The sequence below is a fragment of the Sus scrofa genome, chromosome 4, assembly GCF_054392235.1.
Source record: "Sus scrofa isolate SSC_HxYL_T2T_F1_AM1 chromosome 4, Sscrofa_HxYL_maternal_Yorkshire_Landrace_v2.0, whole genome shotgun sequence".
Taxonomy (NCBI): domain Eukaryota; kingdom Metazoa; phylum Chordata; class Mammalia; order Artiodactyla; family Suidae; genus Sus; species Sus scrofa.
The window spans coordinates 106617292-106631227 of NC_139386.1; the positions used below are offsets into that span (position 1 = coordinate 106617292).

At 56.7% G+C, this 13936-nt stretch overlaps 1 protein-coding gene across 1 annotated transcript in view; it reads right to left on the reverse strand.

The window, feature by feature from the left end:
• Positions 1-1085: 1085 nt before the first annotated feature.
• The window catches only part of PHGDH (phosphoglycerate dehydrogenase), a 32150-nt gene continuing 19299 nt past the window's right edge, over positions 1086-13936 (reverse strand). The window contains 7 exon segments of the mRNA NM_001123162.1: positions 1086-1392; positions 2453-2690; positions 3442-3572; positions 4737-4869; positions 8561-8713; positions 9597-9745; positions 10285-10417. Coding sequence (NP_001116634.1) covers positions 1238-1392; positions 2453-2690; positions 3442-3572; positions 4737-4869; positions 8561-8713; positions 9597-9745; positions 10285-10417 — 1092 coding nt within the window. The 3' untranslated portion in view covers positions 1086-1237.

The following is a 13936-nucleotide window of genomic DNA, read 5'->3' on the forward strand; positions in this document are numbered from 1 at the left end:
GCTCGTGTGGTGCCAATCAGCCACCCTGTGCTGGGTCTTCTCAGCCTGGGGAAAGCCTCTAAAACAGGCGCTACGGGGCCCAAGGTAGTAATGGGTCATGCCTGCTGATGGAGGAATAAAAACCTCAAAAGTTGAAAGACTTAAGGTGCGGGAGTACACCTCTTCCATGTTTCCTGAAAATCATCTTTATTTTTTTTATTATTTTGTTTTAAATCATCTTAAAAAAGACTCAAGTAACAGGAGTTCCTGGTGTGGTTCATTGTGTTAAGAGCCCGACATTGTGTCCCTGAGGATGTGGGTTTGATCTCTGGTCTTGCTCAGTAGGTTAAGGATCCGGCGGTGCCTCAAGCTGCGGTGTAGGTTGCAGATGCAGCTCAGATCCAGTGTTGCCATGGCTGCAGCTCAGATTCAACTCCTAGCCCGGAGCGTCCATATGCCATGGGTGTGGCCCTAAAAAGAAAAAAAAAAAAATGAAGTTACATTTCATTTATCTCATACTGTGCTGACTTTGTAAACTCGGCAGAGTAACCCTCGGGCCCCATGCCTTTCCTCACACTTTCTTCACCTTATGAAATCTTTCCAAACATCTCCTGGGAGCCCCCATCCTCGGCTCAAATTACTTCCCCCTCTGGCCTCGACAGAATTCACATACACCTGTTGTAGCACCTTCTTCACTGCTTCCAGCGACCTCTGTGTGCCCTGTCCCCCCAGCAGATGGAGACTTCCAGGGGAGCAGTCAGATCTTTAATCTTCTGGGGCAGAGGACCTAACCCAGTACCTGGCACATAGTGCTGTACATGATTGTTTAATTCTATTTATCAAAGTGCATCCATACTCTCAGGTAGAAGGGCTATTCGGAATAGCATAGGAACCCAAAATACCTTGAGCATTATTCCTGTAAAAATGTCTCCAATAACCTGAGAGATAGGGAGGGACTCTCCCCGGAGCAGCCACATCCAGGCACGCAGTCAGCCCATCAGGATCTCCCATCACTGCTCTTTCTGCGAACAAAAATGAGCCCCACAGCTGCCTGCGGGTGCCCTCTGGTGGCTCCTCAGGGTAATGACAACACAAGGAAGCCCGGAGCATATTGGGTAAGCTCTTTATTGAGTGGTTATCATTGCACTGCAGGAGTCTGCAGCAAAAGCGGTGTCAGCCCCAGGAAAGCGGATCGCCTCGCCCAGTGGGTATGTTTCATCAGGGAAACCCGGCGAGGCTGCTGCGGGTGATCCTCAGGTTAGAAATGGAACTGGAAAGCCTCAGTCACGTGCTGCTTCCAGGGCTCCAGGCTGGGCAGCAGGGAGGAGATGGCCATGACGTGCCAGGTCTCCCCATCCGACACCACTGAGGTCTGGTAGGACAGCAGCTGCACCCTTGCTTCTGCCAGGAGGCCTGGAAGCAGAAGGAACCCCTGGTTGGCACAGGGCACGGGGGAAGGAGAGGCAAGAGGCTGGGAGTGGGCTCACGAGTCGGATCCCCGAGATCAACATTGCAACGAGGGGGACGGTCTCAGAGCTGCAGAGCTGAGACAGAGGGAACAAAGGGATCTGCCCAGTTTCCCTCAATATTCCAGGGGGCTTTGGAACACCACGACCACTGGGCAGGGCACGGAGGGGAAGATCAGCCACAAAGAGCTAGAGAGCCATCGCCAGGCTTGCTGGCCGCCAGTTTTATCCAGACCATCAGCAAGGGAGAAAAGCAGGGCAAGGTCCTCTGGGCAGCTGGCAGGGGCAGTGAAAGCGGGGCCTTTGAAGTCTGTGGACGCTTTCTGCCAAACTCGGAAGCGAGTGCAAGCCCGCACCAGGGGGCGGGGGCAGGTCCAAGATGCCCACACTGCTGGAGGGGGTGCCCTCTTAGGCCAGCGGGCCTGCGGTCAGAAGGGACCCTGCACTCCATGGCTCTGAGCGCCACAGGCAGCTCTAAGTGTGCCCTTACTGGGATCTGGGGAATGTGGCCAACAGGGACCTGCTGTATCGCACAGTTAACTCTACCCAGTATCCTGTGATAATCTATAGATAAATCTATACGGGAAAGACTCTGAAAGAGAATGGATGTGTGTGCACGTGGAACTGAATCACGTCGCACAGCAGAAATGATCACAATATTGTAAGTCAACTACACTTCAATACAACTTTAAAAAAACGAAAAATAAAAAGTAAAAACAAACGGTGCCCTTAATGTGATGAGTGCCTGACTAATAACAGCGGCCCTGGGGTCCTACCCCTGCCACCCTGCTCTGCGACCTTACAGAAGGCACTTAACCTCTGAACTCCGTAGCCACTCTCCAGATGTGCTGGAAGCCGGCATGACAGACCCTCTGTATGCTGCAGATCCAGAGATGCCCTCTCACATGGAGAGGGGCCGAAGGAGGCAAAAATCCAGGACAGAGCCTCCCCCATGCCCTCCTCTGACGCAGGGGCAGCACCAGCCGGCCCTACAGACCCCTCCTCACCAATCATGGTCGGCAGCATGGTAGGGTTGGAGGGCTGAGCCCGGAACAGGAGCAGGGGCAGGCCTTGGTGCAGAGGCACTTCTGGTCTGAAGACAGCTCCGTTGAGTGCGTGCAGCATGGGTGCAGTGCCCTGGACCAAGCCCACGGCCTGATAGGGGGCACCTGCCAGGGCCACGGTCAGGAGGCATTCCGCACCGCCCTGCTCCCCCGGAGCAGCAGGGTTGTGGGAGGTGGTTACCTGCAGAGAGAAGGCAGGGAAGCAGTTATGCCCACCCCCTCTTTGGCCTAATCACTAACTTGTGGGGGTCCAGCCTGGCCAAGGCACTCGGCAATTCGGGGCCGGGGCAGAGGGAGAATGGGTAAGCCTTGTGCCCCCAACCAGGAGCTTCCTCTCTAAAGGGAGAGCAAAGAGAGATCTACCAGGGACAGGTGATGGCCTGGAGGGGAGAGTGGGAAGTAGGGAGAAGGAGGGAGGAAGAGGGGGAGGCAGGGCTGTGAGAAGGGCCGGGGTCTGCTGGCCTGTCCCCGAGGCCGATCCAGCCTGGTCCCTCCGGCCCCGACTTACTGCTGCTTCCTGCGCAGAACCAGGGGCCTGACGGGGATGCAGGGGAGCGGGGGTGGGGGGAGAAAGCCCTACTGCCCAGAACCACAGGCTTTGATCTAAAAAGGGAACCAGAAGGGAGGACGTCAAAGGGAAGCCCCGAAGGACAGCAGAAGCTCAGAGGATGCGCTGCGAGCTCCCAGGGTTCGCAGGTGCCCTGGCACAGGTGGGGGGTCAGAGGTGAGCACGCTGAGCTACCTGCCAGCTCCCAGCCTGGCTCCCCAGCTGTGAAATGGAGGTCCTGCTTCCCCTCCCATTCACTTGCCACTTTGCAGGTGAACCAGGCGCTACTGCTCAGGTCGACACTGTCACCCGCTCAAGGAGCAGAACTGAAAGGTGCTCTGTAAAGGCCAGGGAGACGGGGGGGGTGGGGGTGGGGGGGGCGCACATGGAGGCCAGCCTCTTTCTCCAGCAGCTTGGCGTTCACCAAGTTCACGTCCGCCCGATGGGAAGCTTCCTTCAGGAGGCCGACAATGACAGCGGGGCTCAGGCAGGTCCCAGAATTCTTCAGGGACGTTCCTGGGACCGAGAGATGCCACTGTAAGGGTGCTGTGTGTTGAACAACACAGGGGCAGGCAGGGGACCACAGGGGCCACACTCCGGGTCACGGCTCTGCACTGTCCTGCCCCCCCACCCCGCCCAGCAGCCTGCTGGGAGGTTCTGCTTTCTGCTCGGGGGCAGAGAGCCAGCCAGGGGGACGCGCTGGGGTCCAGGCCAGGTCACCAGGGACCCTCTTCACTGGTCTAAGAAACTCCTCTCCACAGCTCAGCCCAATTCCACTGCCCCTGGCCTGCCCGTCATTCCCCAGGGGGCACTTGAAGAACGTCCTACACTCACCCCTACCTGGCACTCAGGACCTTGGCAGCCTCAGGAAATGGAGGCACAAAGGGGCGACTAAAGCACCCGTGCCCACTTCCCCACCTCGTCCCTTGGGGCCTGGACACCCAGCCAGCGGGGACCCCTGGTTCTGCCCCTGCCCAGTACTGGCAAAGCTCAAGGTCTACCTGCCTCAAACCCAACCTCTCCCCAAGTGACTAGATGCCCAACAGCCAATGGAGGACATGCCTCTGGAGACCCACTGCAAAGGCGGCCAGAGCCTGTGGCCGCACAGACAGGAGACACAGCCTCATGCCCGCTCCCCCGCCGGGCCAGTGCCCCCTCGTATGTCTGCTTGCCTGAAAGCCCACCCTAGAATGTCACAGAGCACAAAATGTCCCCACCACCTGCCTCTCCTAACACACCTGCCCCGGCTTTCAACTCACAAGTGGAGAAGGGCCTGGGCCTCACGGAAGGGAGGGTGCACAGCAGGTGAGCAACCAGGTCACCAGCAGAATAAAATGTCCTGTTGCTTCACCCAAACTCCCTTCACAAATGCCCCTGCCTCTCATGTGAAACTCCGAATCTTGGGGAGGTCCCTCTTGCACCCCAAACCTGCTCATCTTAAAAATGCTGCATAAACAGCTGCAGGAAAATCAGGTATATTTCCCGATGGCTTTCTGTGCCCCTCCCCTCCTGTCCCGCTCAGAAGCAAGCGAGTCACACTCGGACCGAACATGAGACGTGGCGTCCCCTGAACACGGTCACCTCCGAGTCCCTCGCTGGTCTGTGGCCTGCAGCAGACACGCCCCTGTGGGGTGCAGGGCCCACGCCCCTCCCCCTCCCTCTGCAGAGTCCCCGGCTCACCCTGTGTTACCACCTGGATGGTCCCTTTGGGGGACCCAGCCCAGGCTTGCATCAGTGCCCCCAGAGCTTCAGCCAGACCAATCCAAGGCTTGGTGTGTGGAGAGAAGGCACTGGTAAGAGCCTGGGCGTTTACCTGCAGAGAGAGGGGGAGCAGGGCTGAGGCCAGGAAGGGGTCCAACAGGGCACACCTGCCAGACTCAGCCCCCCAGAGAGGTCTCACTGGGGACACTTAGCGCCATGTGGAGAGCAGAAGGCACGGGGCCCCCTTGCTTTGGGTACCTGGGGGGTGACAACCTCCATCAAGCCACCAAGACGACACCTTGTTCCTAGAGCTGAGGAGAGCTACAGGGTCAGAAAAGGGCACAGGCTAAGACCCACTTTGCATTGCCAGCGGGGGTGCAGGGGGGGCGCTCCCTCTTCTCTGAGCCTCTGTCCCACTCCAGGGACTTGTTTTTCTGTGCAGAGGGAGGAAGATTTTATGTCAGAGACGTAAAACATATGGGGAGTCACAGATCCCTTGGATGGCGGGGTGGGTCCCTCTGAGATGGCACTGCTCACTTGCCTTCATTTGTATTTTCTATCTTGATTTTTTAATTCGTTTTTGTTCTTTTTTGGCTTCTCCGGCAGCATGTGGAGTTCCCAGGCCAGGGATCAGATGTGAGCCGTTGGTGCAACCTAGGCCGTGGCTCTAGCCAAGCTCCTTTAACCCACCCACTATGCCAGGCCAGGGACCGAACCTACGTTCTGGTGCTGCAGAAACGCCAGTGATCCCATTGTGCCACCACGGGAGCTCCTCTCTCTTGACTTTTTTTAAATGTGTTTTTAGATGTTCCCTGGGCTCAGCGGGCTAGGGAATTCAGCATTGTCCCTGTCGTAGGGATGATGGGCCAATCCCTGGCCCTGGAACTTCCACATGCCATGGGGGCGGGGAGAGGAGGGGCAGCCAAAAAAAAAAAAAAAAAAAAGATGTTTTTACCTTGTCACAAAACGTTCTATCCAAATATCACAATTTAAAAGCCTGGGTTCCTACACTGATATGTTATCAGTCTTCAAATGGTGATTCCGGTGAACTTCTCTACCCCAGGCGTGCTGGGCAGGTGGACGGAGGCAGAAGCCACACCATCCTCTAATGTGATAAATCCAAGGTCTGGCTGGCTAGACCCCCCACTGGGGCTTGAAAACAAAGCCAGCTCATCCTGGATCAAAACGTCTCTTCCATCTCGTGGCTCGAGATGTTGTGGCTCTGAGTGAAGCGGCCACTCTGACGGAGGTGACTTACAAAGAGACCCATCTAAGAAGGAATTAATCAGAAACCTGGGATTGGCCGCAAATCAATCAGGCACTTATTAGATGTAATGCAAAGGCCACTTCTACTCCTGTTTTCGTAAAGACACAACGGGCAGAAAATTAGAGAAGAGAGAGTCGTGACAATCATGGAAACGACCGAGGAGGCAGGACTCCCCAGGGCACCTTTGGGTGTGAGGGGTGGCCTGGTGGGAGAGCTCCCTGTGGCCAAGCTCCCCTCTGGCCTCTCCGAGGACCAGAGGAAGGAAGGAGCCCAGGGCTGCAGCGCCAGGCGACAGCTGGGGGCGAGCGCCTACAGCAGCCAGAGGAAAAGCACTGGACTGAGAAGCCACCAAGGCGGCACTACGCCTGGTTCTGCCCCCGTGCGGGCCAGGCCATGCGCATCACAGGCTGGCCAAGTAACAGGCGCGTTCCGTGGCCTCCAGAGGGTGAGCAAGAGGCTCCGGGAAGAGCCAGTGCCTTTGGGCATCAACCTGACCCTAAGGCTCGTCTGTGCCTGTGGTTAGAGAAGACGTGAGCTCTCTTAGAGAGGACCCAGTACAGAACAAGGGACAGAGAGGGTTCCTAGGTGACAAAGCGTCTTTCTTTCCGAATGCCTACTCTACCCCACCAGGCGCTGTGGTTGGAGCATTCAATTTGTCTAAACCTTAACTCCTTTTTTCTTTGTTTTCCTTTTAGGGCTGCACCTGTAGCATACAGAAGTTCCCAGGTCAGGGTCTGAATCTGAGCTGCAGCTGCCAGCCTACACGAAGGCGGGATCCAAGCCACATCTGCGACCTACACCACAGCTCATGGCAATGCCAGATCCTGAACCCACTGAGTGAGGCCAGGGATCAAACCTGTATCCTCAGGACACTATGTCGGGTTCTTAGCCCACTGAGCCACAATAGGAACGCCCAAAGTTTGACTATTTGGCCACGAGATTTGACCTCTTATGTAAGAGGGGACCATTTTGTGGGTCCCCTTGATGGGGCTGGTGTTAAGGAGTCCCCTTCAGGAAAAGGCCTGGAATGCCACCGCTCCCCAATGACAACGGGAATGACTCACAAGGGCTGCAGTGCTGAGGCCTGCAAACTGCCTTGAGAGTGGACAGGAAAGGGATGAGGCCAGCCCAGACTGGGTGGCAAGGGTCACAAGGGTCACGACCTCAAGCTCACCTGGGTACCCCTCAGCCTCCCCAGGGGAGGAATGAGCCACTCAGGAGCCCATGGGGTGGAAAGGGAGCGAGAAGCTGTGCCCTCCTCTGAGGAGCCCACAGACACACACAGAGAGAGGAGGGCGCAGACACTGATGGACCACATGGCTTTGTCGACCGCCGAGCTGTCACCAGGCTCTTGAAGAGCCCGCGGCAGGGCAGCGGTGGGCCCCTTTCTCGAGAGGTAGAGGCCAGGACTGCCTGGGGAGCCAGGCTCTCCACTCAGCGCCGGCAGCGTTGAACAAAGCATCCTGTGTCTCAGTTCTGTCCTCAGAAGTGAAAATCCCTACGCTGAGTGAGAGTCGGCCAGAGGGGTCAGGGACCACCCCCTGGCCCCGCTCCCACCCTCGTTCATTATTGGTTAAATGCTACGGGCAGTGCCCCACGAGCTGCAGAGAAGCTTACCTCCTGGCTTGGGGTTTGGGTTTGTTTTGGTTTTGGTTTGGTTTTTGCCCTTCGAGAACTGAGAATTTAATTAAGGACGAAGATACAAACTCATACATGTTACTAACGAGAGAGAACGTGGCTCATTGCACAAGGGTTGGGCTGGAGCCAGAAAGGCCAAACGTGTCTCCACGGAGGGGTTGGGGAGAGCCCTGAAACCAGAGTCGTGCCTTCCTTATTCATCGCCAGGTCCGCACAGGGCGATGACGGTATCTGGTACCCCCAGGAGCTTAGGGACCATCTGAAGACCGAATGAATGAAACAGGAATGAAGTCTAGGTCAAGTTCAGCGTGAAGATAAAACACATGCCAGGAAGGGCCCGCTGTGAGCACAGTCAAGAAGCCATGATTAGGGGAAAGGAAGGGGGCCCGCTGGCGTGGAGGGGTCCTTTGGGGGGAGGGGGAGATGCAGGCTGTGGGGCAGGACGTGTCCGGCCCAGGGGTCTAAGAGGGACGAGATGCCAGGCGCATGCTCCGGGTCACGAGGTGAGAACGCCCTACCAGGGCCCTCTCCACAGGCGTCCCCCAGCCGCCCCCACCTCAGGCATCCGGCCATCACGCCAGCCACCCTCCTTCACTCCCAGGGCCTATGGAGAACAAAGGAGCCTTTCTCTGGAGGCAGGGCCCTGGGACAAGCCACCATCTCAGCAGCAAGGCCGCACTGTAACAGGCCGAGCTGGCTCCCCACTGCCGGCCTCTGCTGTCAAGGCCAAGCATGGGCAGCTCCTGCCGCCCCACCCGGAGTGCCGGCTCACGCGGGTCCCTCCTCTCCAGCTCCCAGCACTGCATCCGGTCACTGCTCAGCCCCACTGCCACCAGCAGCACGCCCTCCTCCGGCTGCTCCCCCGCCATCTGGGCCCAGCCCCCCATGGCACACTTACAACGCCGGCCAGGGACCTCCCCTTCACCATGTCCACGAACTGGATGGCGATTTCCTCCCCGCAGCGGCTCTGGGCCTCCCTGGTGCTGGCGCCCAGGTGGGGGCAGCTGATGACCTTCTCGTGGTCCACCAAGGCCCGGTCCCGGGGTGGTTCCTGCCCAGAAAGAGACTCCTCTGGGTGGGCTGCTACAGACATGACAGGGGGCCCACCTGGGCACCTCTTCCCCATCCTCCAGGGCCCCTTCCAGCCTTCTGCTCACTGGGCACAATGTAGGACCCATGGAAATGTCGCTTAAGCCCCCTCTCTTCTGGTCATTCTTCCCAAGACCCTACCGGTTCCCAGTGGATTCTGGCCACGCAGGTCTGTGAGCGCCGGCCACAGAGCATAAGGGCCACGAGGAGGCCAAAGAGAGCAGGGAGAAGGGCATGCATTAGGGAGACGGCAACACCAACAAGGTCAGGTGTACCCCGGCTTCCAGACGCTGAGAAAGATGATCAGGACCACAAGCCCAATGCACAGTGTGCCCAGGGCAGGGAACAGACGCTGAGTGCTACAGGGGCTCAGAGGGTCAGGACTTGCCAAGGCCACAGAGCCCCTCCACTGAGCACAAGGCCCACGCTCTGTCCCCTGGATGTCTGATGCCAGGGATGGGATTTTTAAGAGGGGTGAACAGGAAATGCACTCATCATCATTCCGGCGGCGGTGAGGGCAGGATGCGGGCAGTGGGTATGAGACAGTTCCTTACACCCTTCTGTCCCTGCCCCCAGTCCTCCCCCTGATCTGCAGCTCTGTCTGCCCCCAAAGTTAGCATGAGATCAGGAACAGGTCCCTCTGAAAATCTATCTCAGAAGACAGCACAGCCGCCTTTGTCCCCAGCCCTGCCAGGGCTCCTCAAACCACAAACGTGTTATTTTTGGCGTCACAACTTCTCCCACTAGAGACAGTAGGCCCAAGCTGAGCCCTCTGCACAGCTGGGCTCCCCATCTGGGAGGGCGCCCTGCTCCGCTCCGGCCCCAGCACCAGGCCGGCCACTCACCTCCGTGAACACGTCGAGCGCGGCTCCAGCGCATTGACCCGATTGCAGGGCCCGAAGCAGGGCGCCTTCGTCCACGATCCCTCCGCGAGCACAGTTCACCACGCGCACCCCCTTCTTGCAAAGGGCAAAGGTGCTGTCGTTCAGCAGGCCTGGAGGGAGGAAGGAGACTTCTTGAGACCGAGGTGCCTGGAGAGTTCTGATCCATCGCAAGGCGCCTGCGCTCCACCCCGCAGCCCCTCCCTCCCCCGCACCAGCTCTTCCCCACATGCCTCCTTCCTGCAGGACCCAGCTTCTCTGGTCTCACTGCTCCCTTCTCAGGTGCTCTGGGGCAGGAGATTCTCTTCTGGATTTGGACCAGACTCAGTTTAAAAACATCCCAGACATCCTTGAGATATCAGTGCGTCTTCCAAGTGGGTCTTGAAACCAGAAAGGCCTGGAGGAGCCCCAGGTGGGGTCACTGGTCCTGTGTGTCCACTCAACTCACCCACACCACCTGCATTTCCCCAGCTAGCTCGCCCCTCCTCAGTCTGAAGCAGGGCTGTGCAACGAAGCATCAACCACACTCCATGCTCCTGGGACCCGGATGCCCCCGCCCCCCATCAGTGTAGACAGGAGGCCTAGGATGGGGACCCACCCTTATCTGGTCTGTGGCTTCTGTGGCCACCCCCCAAGGCAGGGACACACCTACCTGTGGTGGAAGGCAGGAGAGGTGTATGCACGGTGATAAAATCACAGAGGGGCCAGATCTCCTCCAGGGGCAGCTGCTGCACACCAAAGGAGGCCGAGACCTCTGGAGCAATGATAGGATCATACCCTATAGTCTGGGGAAGTGAGAGAGGGAGGAAGTGTCATTATTAATTATTAGTACTGGTATTATTCATCGCGGCCTCCGTTTATGGCCCATGGACCATATACCATGCACTACCATTATTTTTTCTTTCTTTTCAGGGCCACACGGGCGGCATATGGAAGTTTCCAGGCTAGGGGTTGAATCAGAGCTGCAGCTGTTGGCCTACACTACAGCCACAGCAATGCCATATCTGAGTCACATCTGCAACCTGCACCAAAGATTGTGGAAAAGCTGGCTCCTTAATCCAGTGAGCGAAGCCAGGGATCGAACCTACATCCTCATGGATACTGGTTGGGCTCTTAACCCACTGAGACACCACAGGAACTCCACTACTGCTAAGTTTTCCCCAGCACCAGTTTACTTCTCATGACCACACAAGTGAGTTGCACTATTCTTTCTACTTTAGAGCTGAAGGGAGTGGGGCTGACACACGGAGGGGGAGGGCCAGAGTGCAAAGGCGGGTCTGTCCACCTCCAAGTTCTGAACCACAAACAAGTGCATGGGGAGGTGGTGTGTGGTTGGACCTGTGGAGCTCAGAAGCCCTTGGAAAGCAGGGAGCCCACGTGAGGGAGGGCGATCCCATGGGGAGCAGTGACGCAGTCGGAGGGGGCAAGAACAAGGAGGGGAGAAGCCAGCTGCAGCTAGAGGCCCCCCAGGCCTTAAAAACAGGCCTCACTGCCCACTTCAACAGAGTGAGGAAGAAGTGAGGGAGGAGACGGGTTAAGAAACCGCTTAGTGGGAGTTCCCGTCATGGCTCAGTGGTTAACGAATCTGACTAGGAACCAAGAGGTTGGGTGTTCGAACCCTGGCCTTGCTCAGTGGGTTAAGGATCTGGTGTTGCTGTGAGCTGTGGTGTAGGTTGCAGACTCAGCTTGGATCCCGCATTGCTATGGCTCTGGGGAAGGCCAGTGGCTACAGCTCCAATTAGACCCCTAGCCTGGGAACCTCCATATGCCACAGGTATAGCCCTAAAAAGACAAAAAAGAAAAGAAAAAAAAAAAACCACCTAGTATCCATGAGGGTGCTGGTTCAATCCCTGGCCCTGCTCAGGGGGTTAAGGATACAGTGTTGCCGTGAGCTATGGTGTAGGTAGCAGATACAGCTCGGATCCCAAGTTGCTCTGGTGCAGGCCAGCAACTGTAGCTCCTATTAGACTGGGAATTTCCAAGCGCTGCAGGTGCGGCTCTAAAAAAACAATACTACTACTACTAATAATAATAATTAAGGGAGGAGGGCAGCGGTGTGCAGCCTGGGGTTACCACAGCAACAGGGACTCAACAAGAACTCATCTCTGGGGAAAGGGGTGAACACCCATGCTGTCACCAGAGGGGAGAGCATGGTCTCCTCTCTTGAAGTTTCTCTCAACAAGGAGAGTGCTTGAAGTGCTTCTGGACTTGGAAGGTATAACTTGGTGACTAATCACACAGACGTAAAAATGACTAACGACAGATCCTTCCAACAGGGCCCATTTAATTGGGCAATGGAAGGACATCAAGAGGAAGAAAGTGAGACATGAAGGCACCTCGGATGAGGAGGACACAGGAAGACCCTTGGTCTGGGCTGGCCGGGGAGGAGGCAGGCCCCCAAAGCAGAGGGACCTCCCTGAGGTTGCGGAGAAGGAAGAAAGGTTGGCTCCTGGGAGCTGGGGGCAGGCAGGAAACTCGGGGGTATAAACTTCATCAACCTCCTGAAAGCAGCCAAAGCTCGAGGCATATTGATGGGCGGAGGGAGAGCTGGAGAAGACAAAGCTCAGGGGAAGGAAGACAGGATGCAGACTTTGCTGAGAAGGGCAAACATATCCTCAGCATTTACTAGGCCCCCCATACCTGATGGGTTAGTTTCCCATTTTACAGATAAGGAAACTAAGGCAGAGGTTAAATGATTTAGCCAAGGGCACAGAAGTAGCAAGTGGTAAAGCGAGGACACAAGTATTCTGACTCTCAGGCCTGCACTCCTAACACCTATCTTCTCATAGGGGTGGAGAGGCCCACAGCCCCACTGAGAAAACAGGGATAGAAAACAGATGGAAACATCTCTCTTACACCAGAAACGGTCTTAGGTACCAGCCACACATCTCTCAGCAAGGGTGATGCTTTAAAGGTTGTCAAGGCAGCACAGGCAGCTGGGAAGAATGCGTGGCTGGGTGAAGAGCAAAAACCTACCCCCTTTCTGCCTGGTCCACCCAGGAGGCCTCCCCAGTGCTTTCTCCATGGGTTCAGCCCAGGCCAGGAACGCTCTCCAGGGGGCAGAGGTGTCAGAGCCCTAAGACTCTCAAAGGCATCGGGGTCTCAAGAAGGCAGGGCAGCTGACTGAGCTGGGCGGGCCTGCAGGATCCACGATCTGGACCCTGAACCAGGGCACAGGCCTGCGTCCTGCCTCAGCTGCCGTCTCCTGTGTGTCAAGGCAGAAGTCAGTGCCCTCCCTCCAGACCTGTGTCCTCAGCCCTGAGCAAAGGAGCAGGTGGACAATTTCAGAGGTGGGCCCTCTGCTCTGATTTCCAACAATTCAATATTCCACGAAAAGAAAGCTCCCTTACCCTGAGAAAATGTGCAGAGTTGGCCCAGGATTGAAAAATAGATACACAGAAAGAACACGAAGTCTAACACTTCCACAGGGGTTACCTCTGGGTGGTAGAAGTGATGGGTGTTTTCTCCTTTACACGTTCCTATGCTCTTTTCACTTTCCCCCACTGACCATGAATTTCTTTTGAAGTTAGGGACATATGAAAGTTATTTTAGAAAATAATGGCAAAGAAGATCGCTGGATCAAGTCAGGGCTCCTAGAAAAAAAAAAACTGAAAACCGTCGTGTACGAGGTATGGGTTTTGGATGGCAGTTTTCATCATCAGCCTTGTGGGGCAAAAAAAAAAAAAAAGGCCAAGTGGGCCCCTCCCCAAGCTTCAGTGGATGTATATGGAAAGAGGCTGCCTGCTCCGTGCCCTGCAGGACCGTGAGCCCGGGGCCACCTCAGACCCACGGGGCCATCCCGCAGATGCAACCTGTCCAGGGAGGGAGGATCCTGCCCTTGTTCCCATGAGTCTTCTTTGTCGGCTGGCTCGGAGGCTTGCTGGAACATTGGCCCCGTTCTTCTCTAACCCAGTTGTACTTTTTGTCCAGTGGAGTCGGGATTGGGGGGCGGAGGATGGGAACCGAAGGAGGTCACCCAGCCAGCCTGATGGAGCGAGTTCACACAGCTCTGTCACCTCTGGGTTCTCAGGGGCCAAGAAGCAGCGTGGAGCTGTGGGAAGCAAGGGTACTGCAGGCTGAGCCTGGCCCAGGGCACCCTGCAAGTGTCTGGACAGGGACGGGGGACAAGCCTCTGCCACGGTGGTCAGCAGGCCCTGGCACAGCTTTTTTTCAGAGACAGAACCTCGTTCATCGGCAGGCAATGGCAGGGGAGGGATTCGACTGAGAAAAACCCCTCTTCTCACTTTTCACAGGAGATATGCAGGGCGTGCAGGAGCTGAACTCAGCTATGGGGTGGAGTTCTT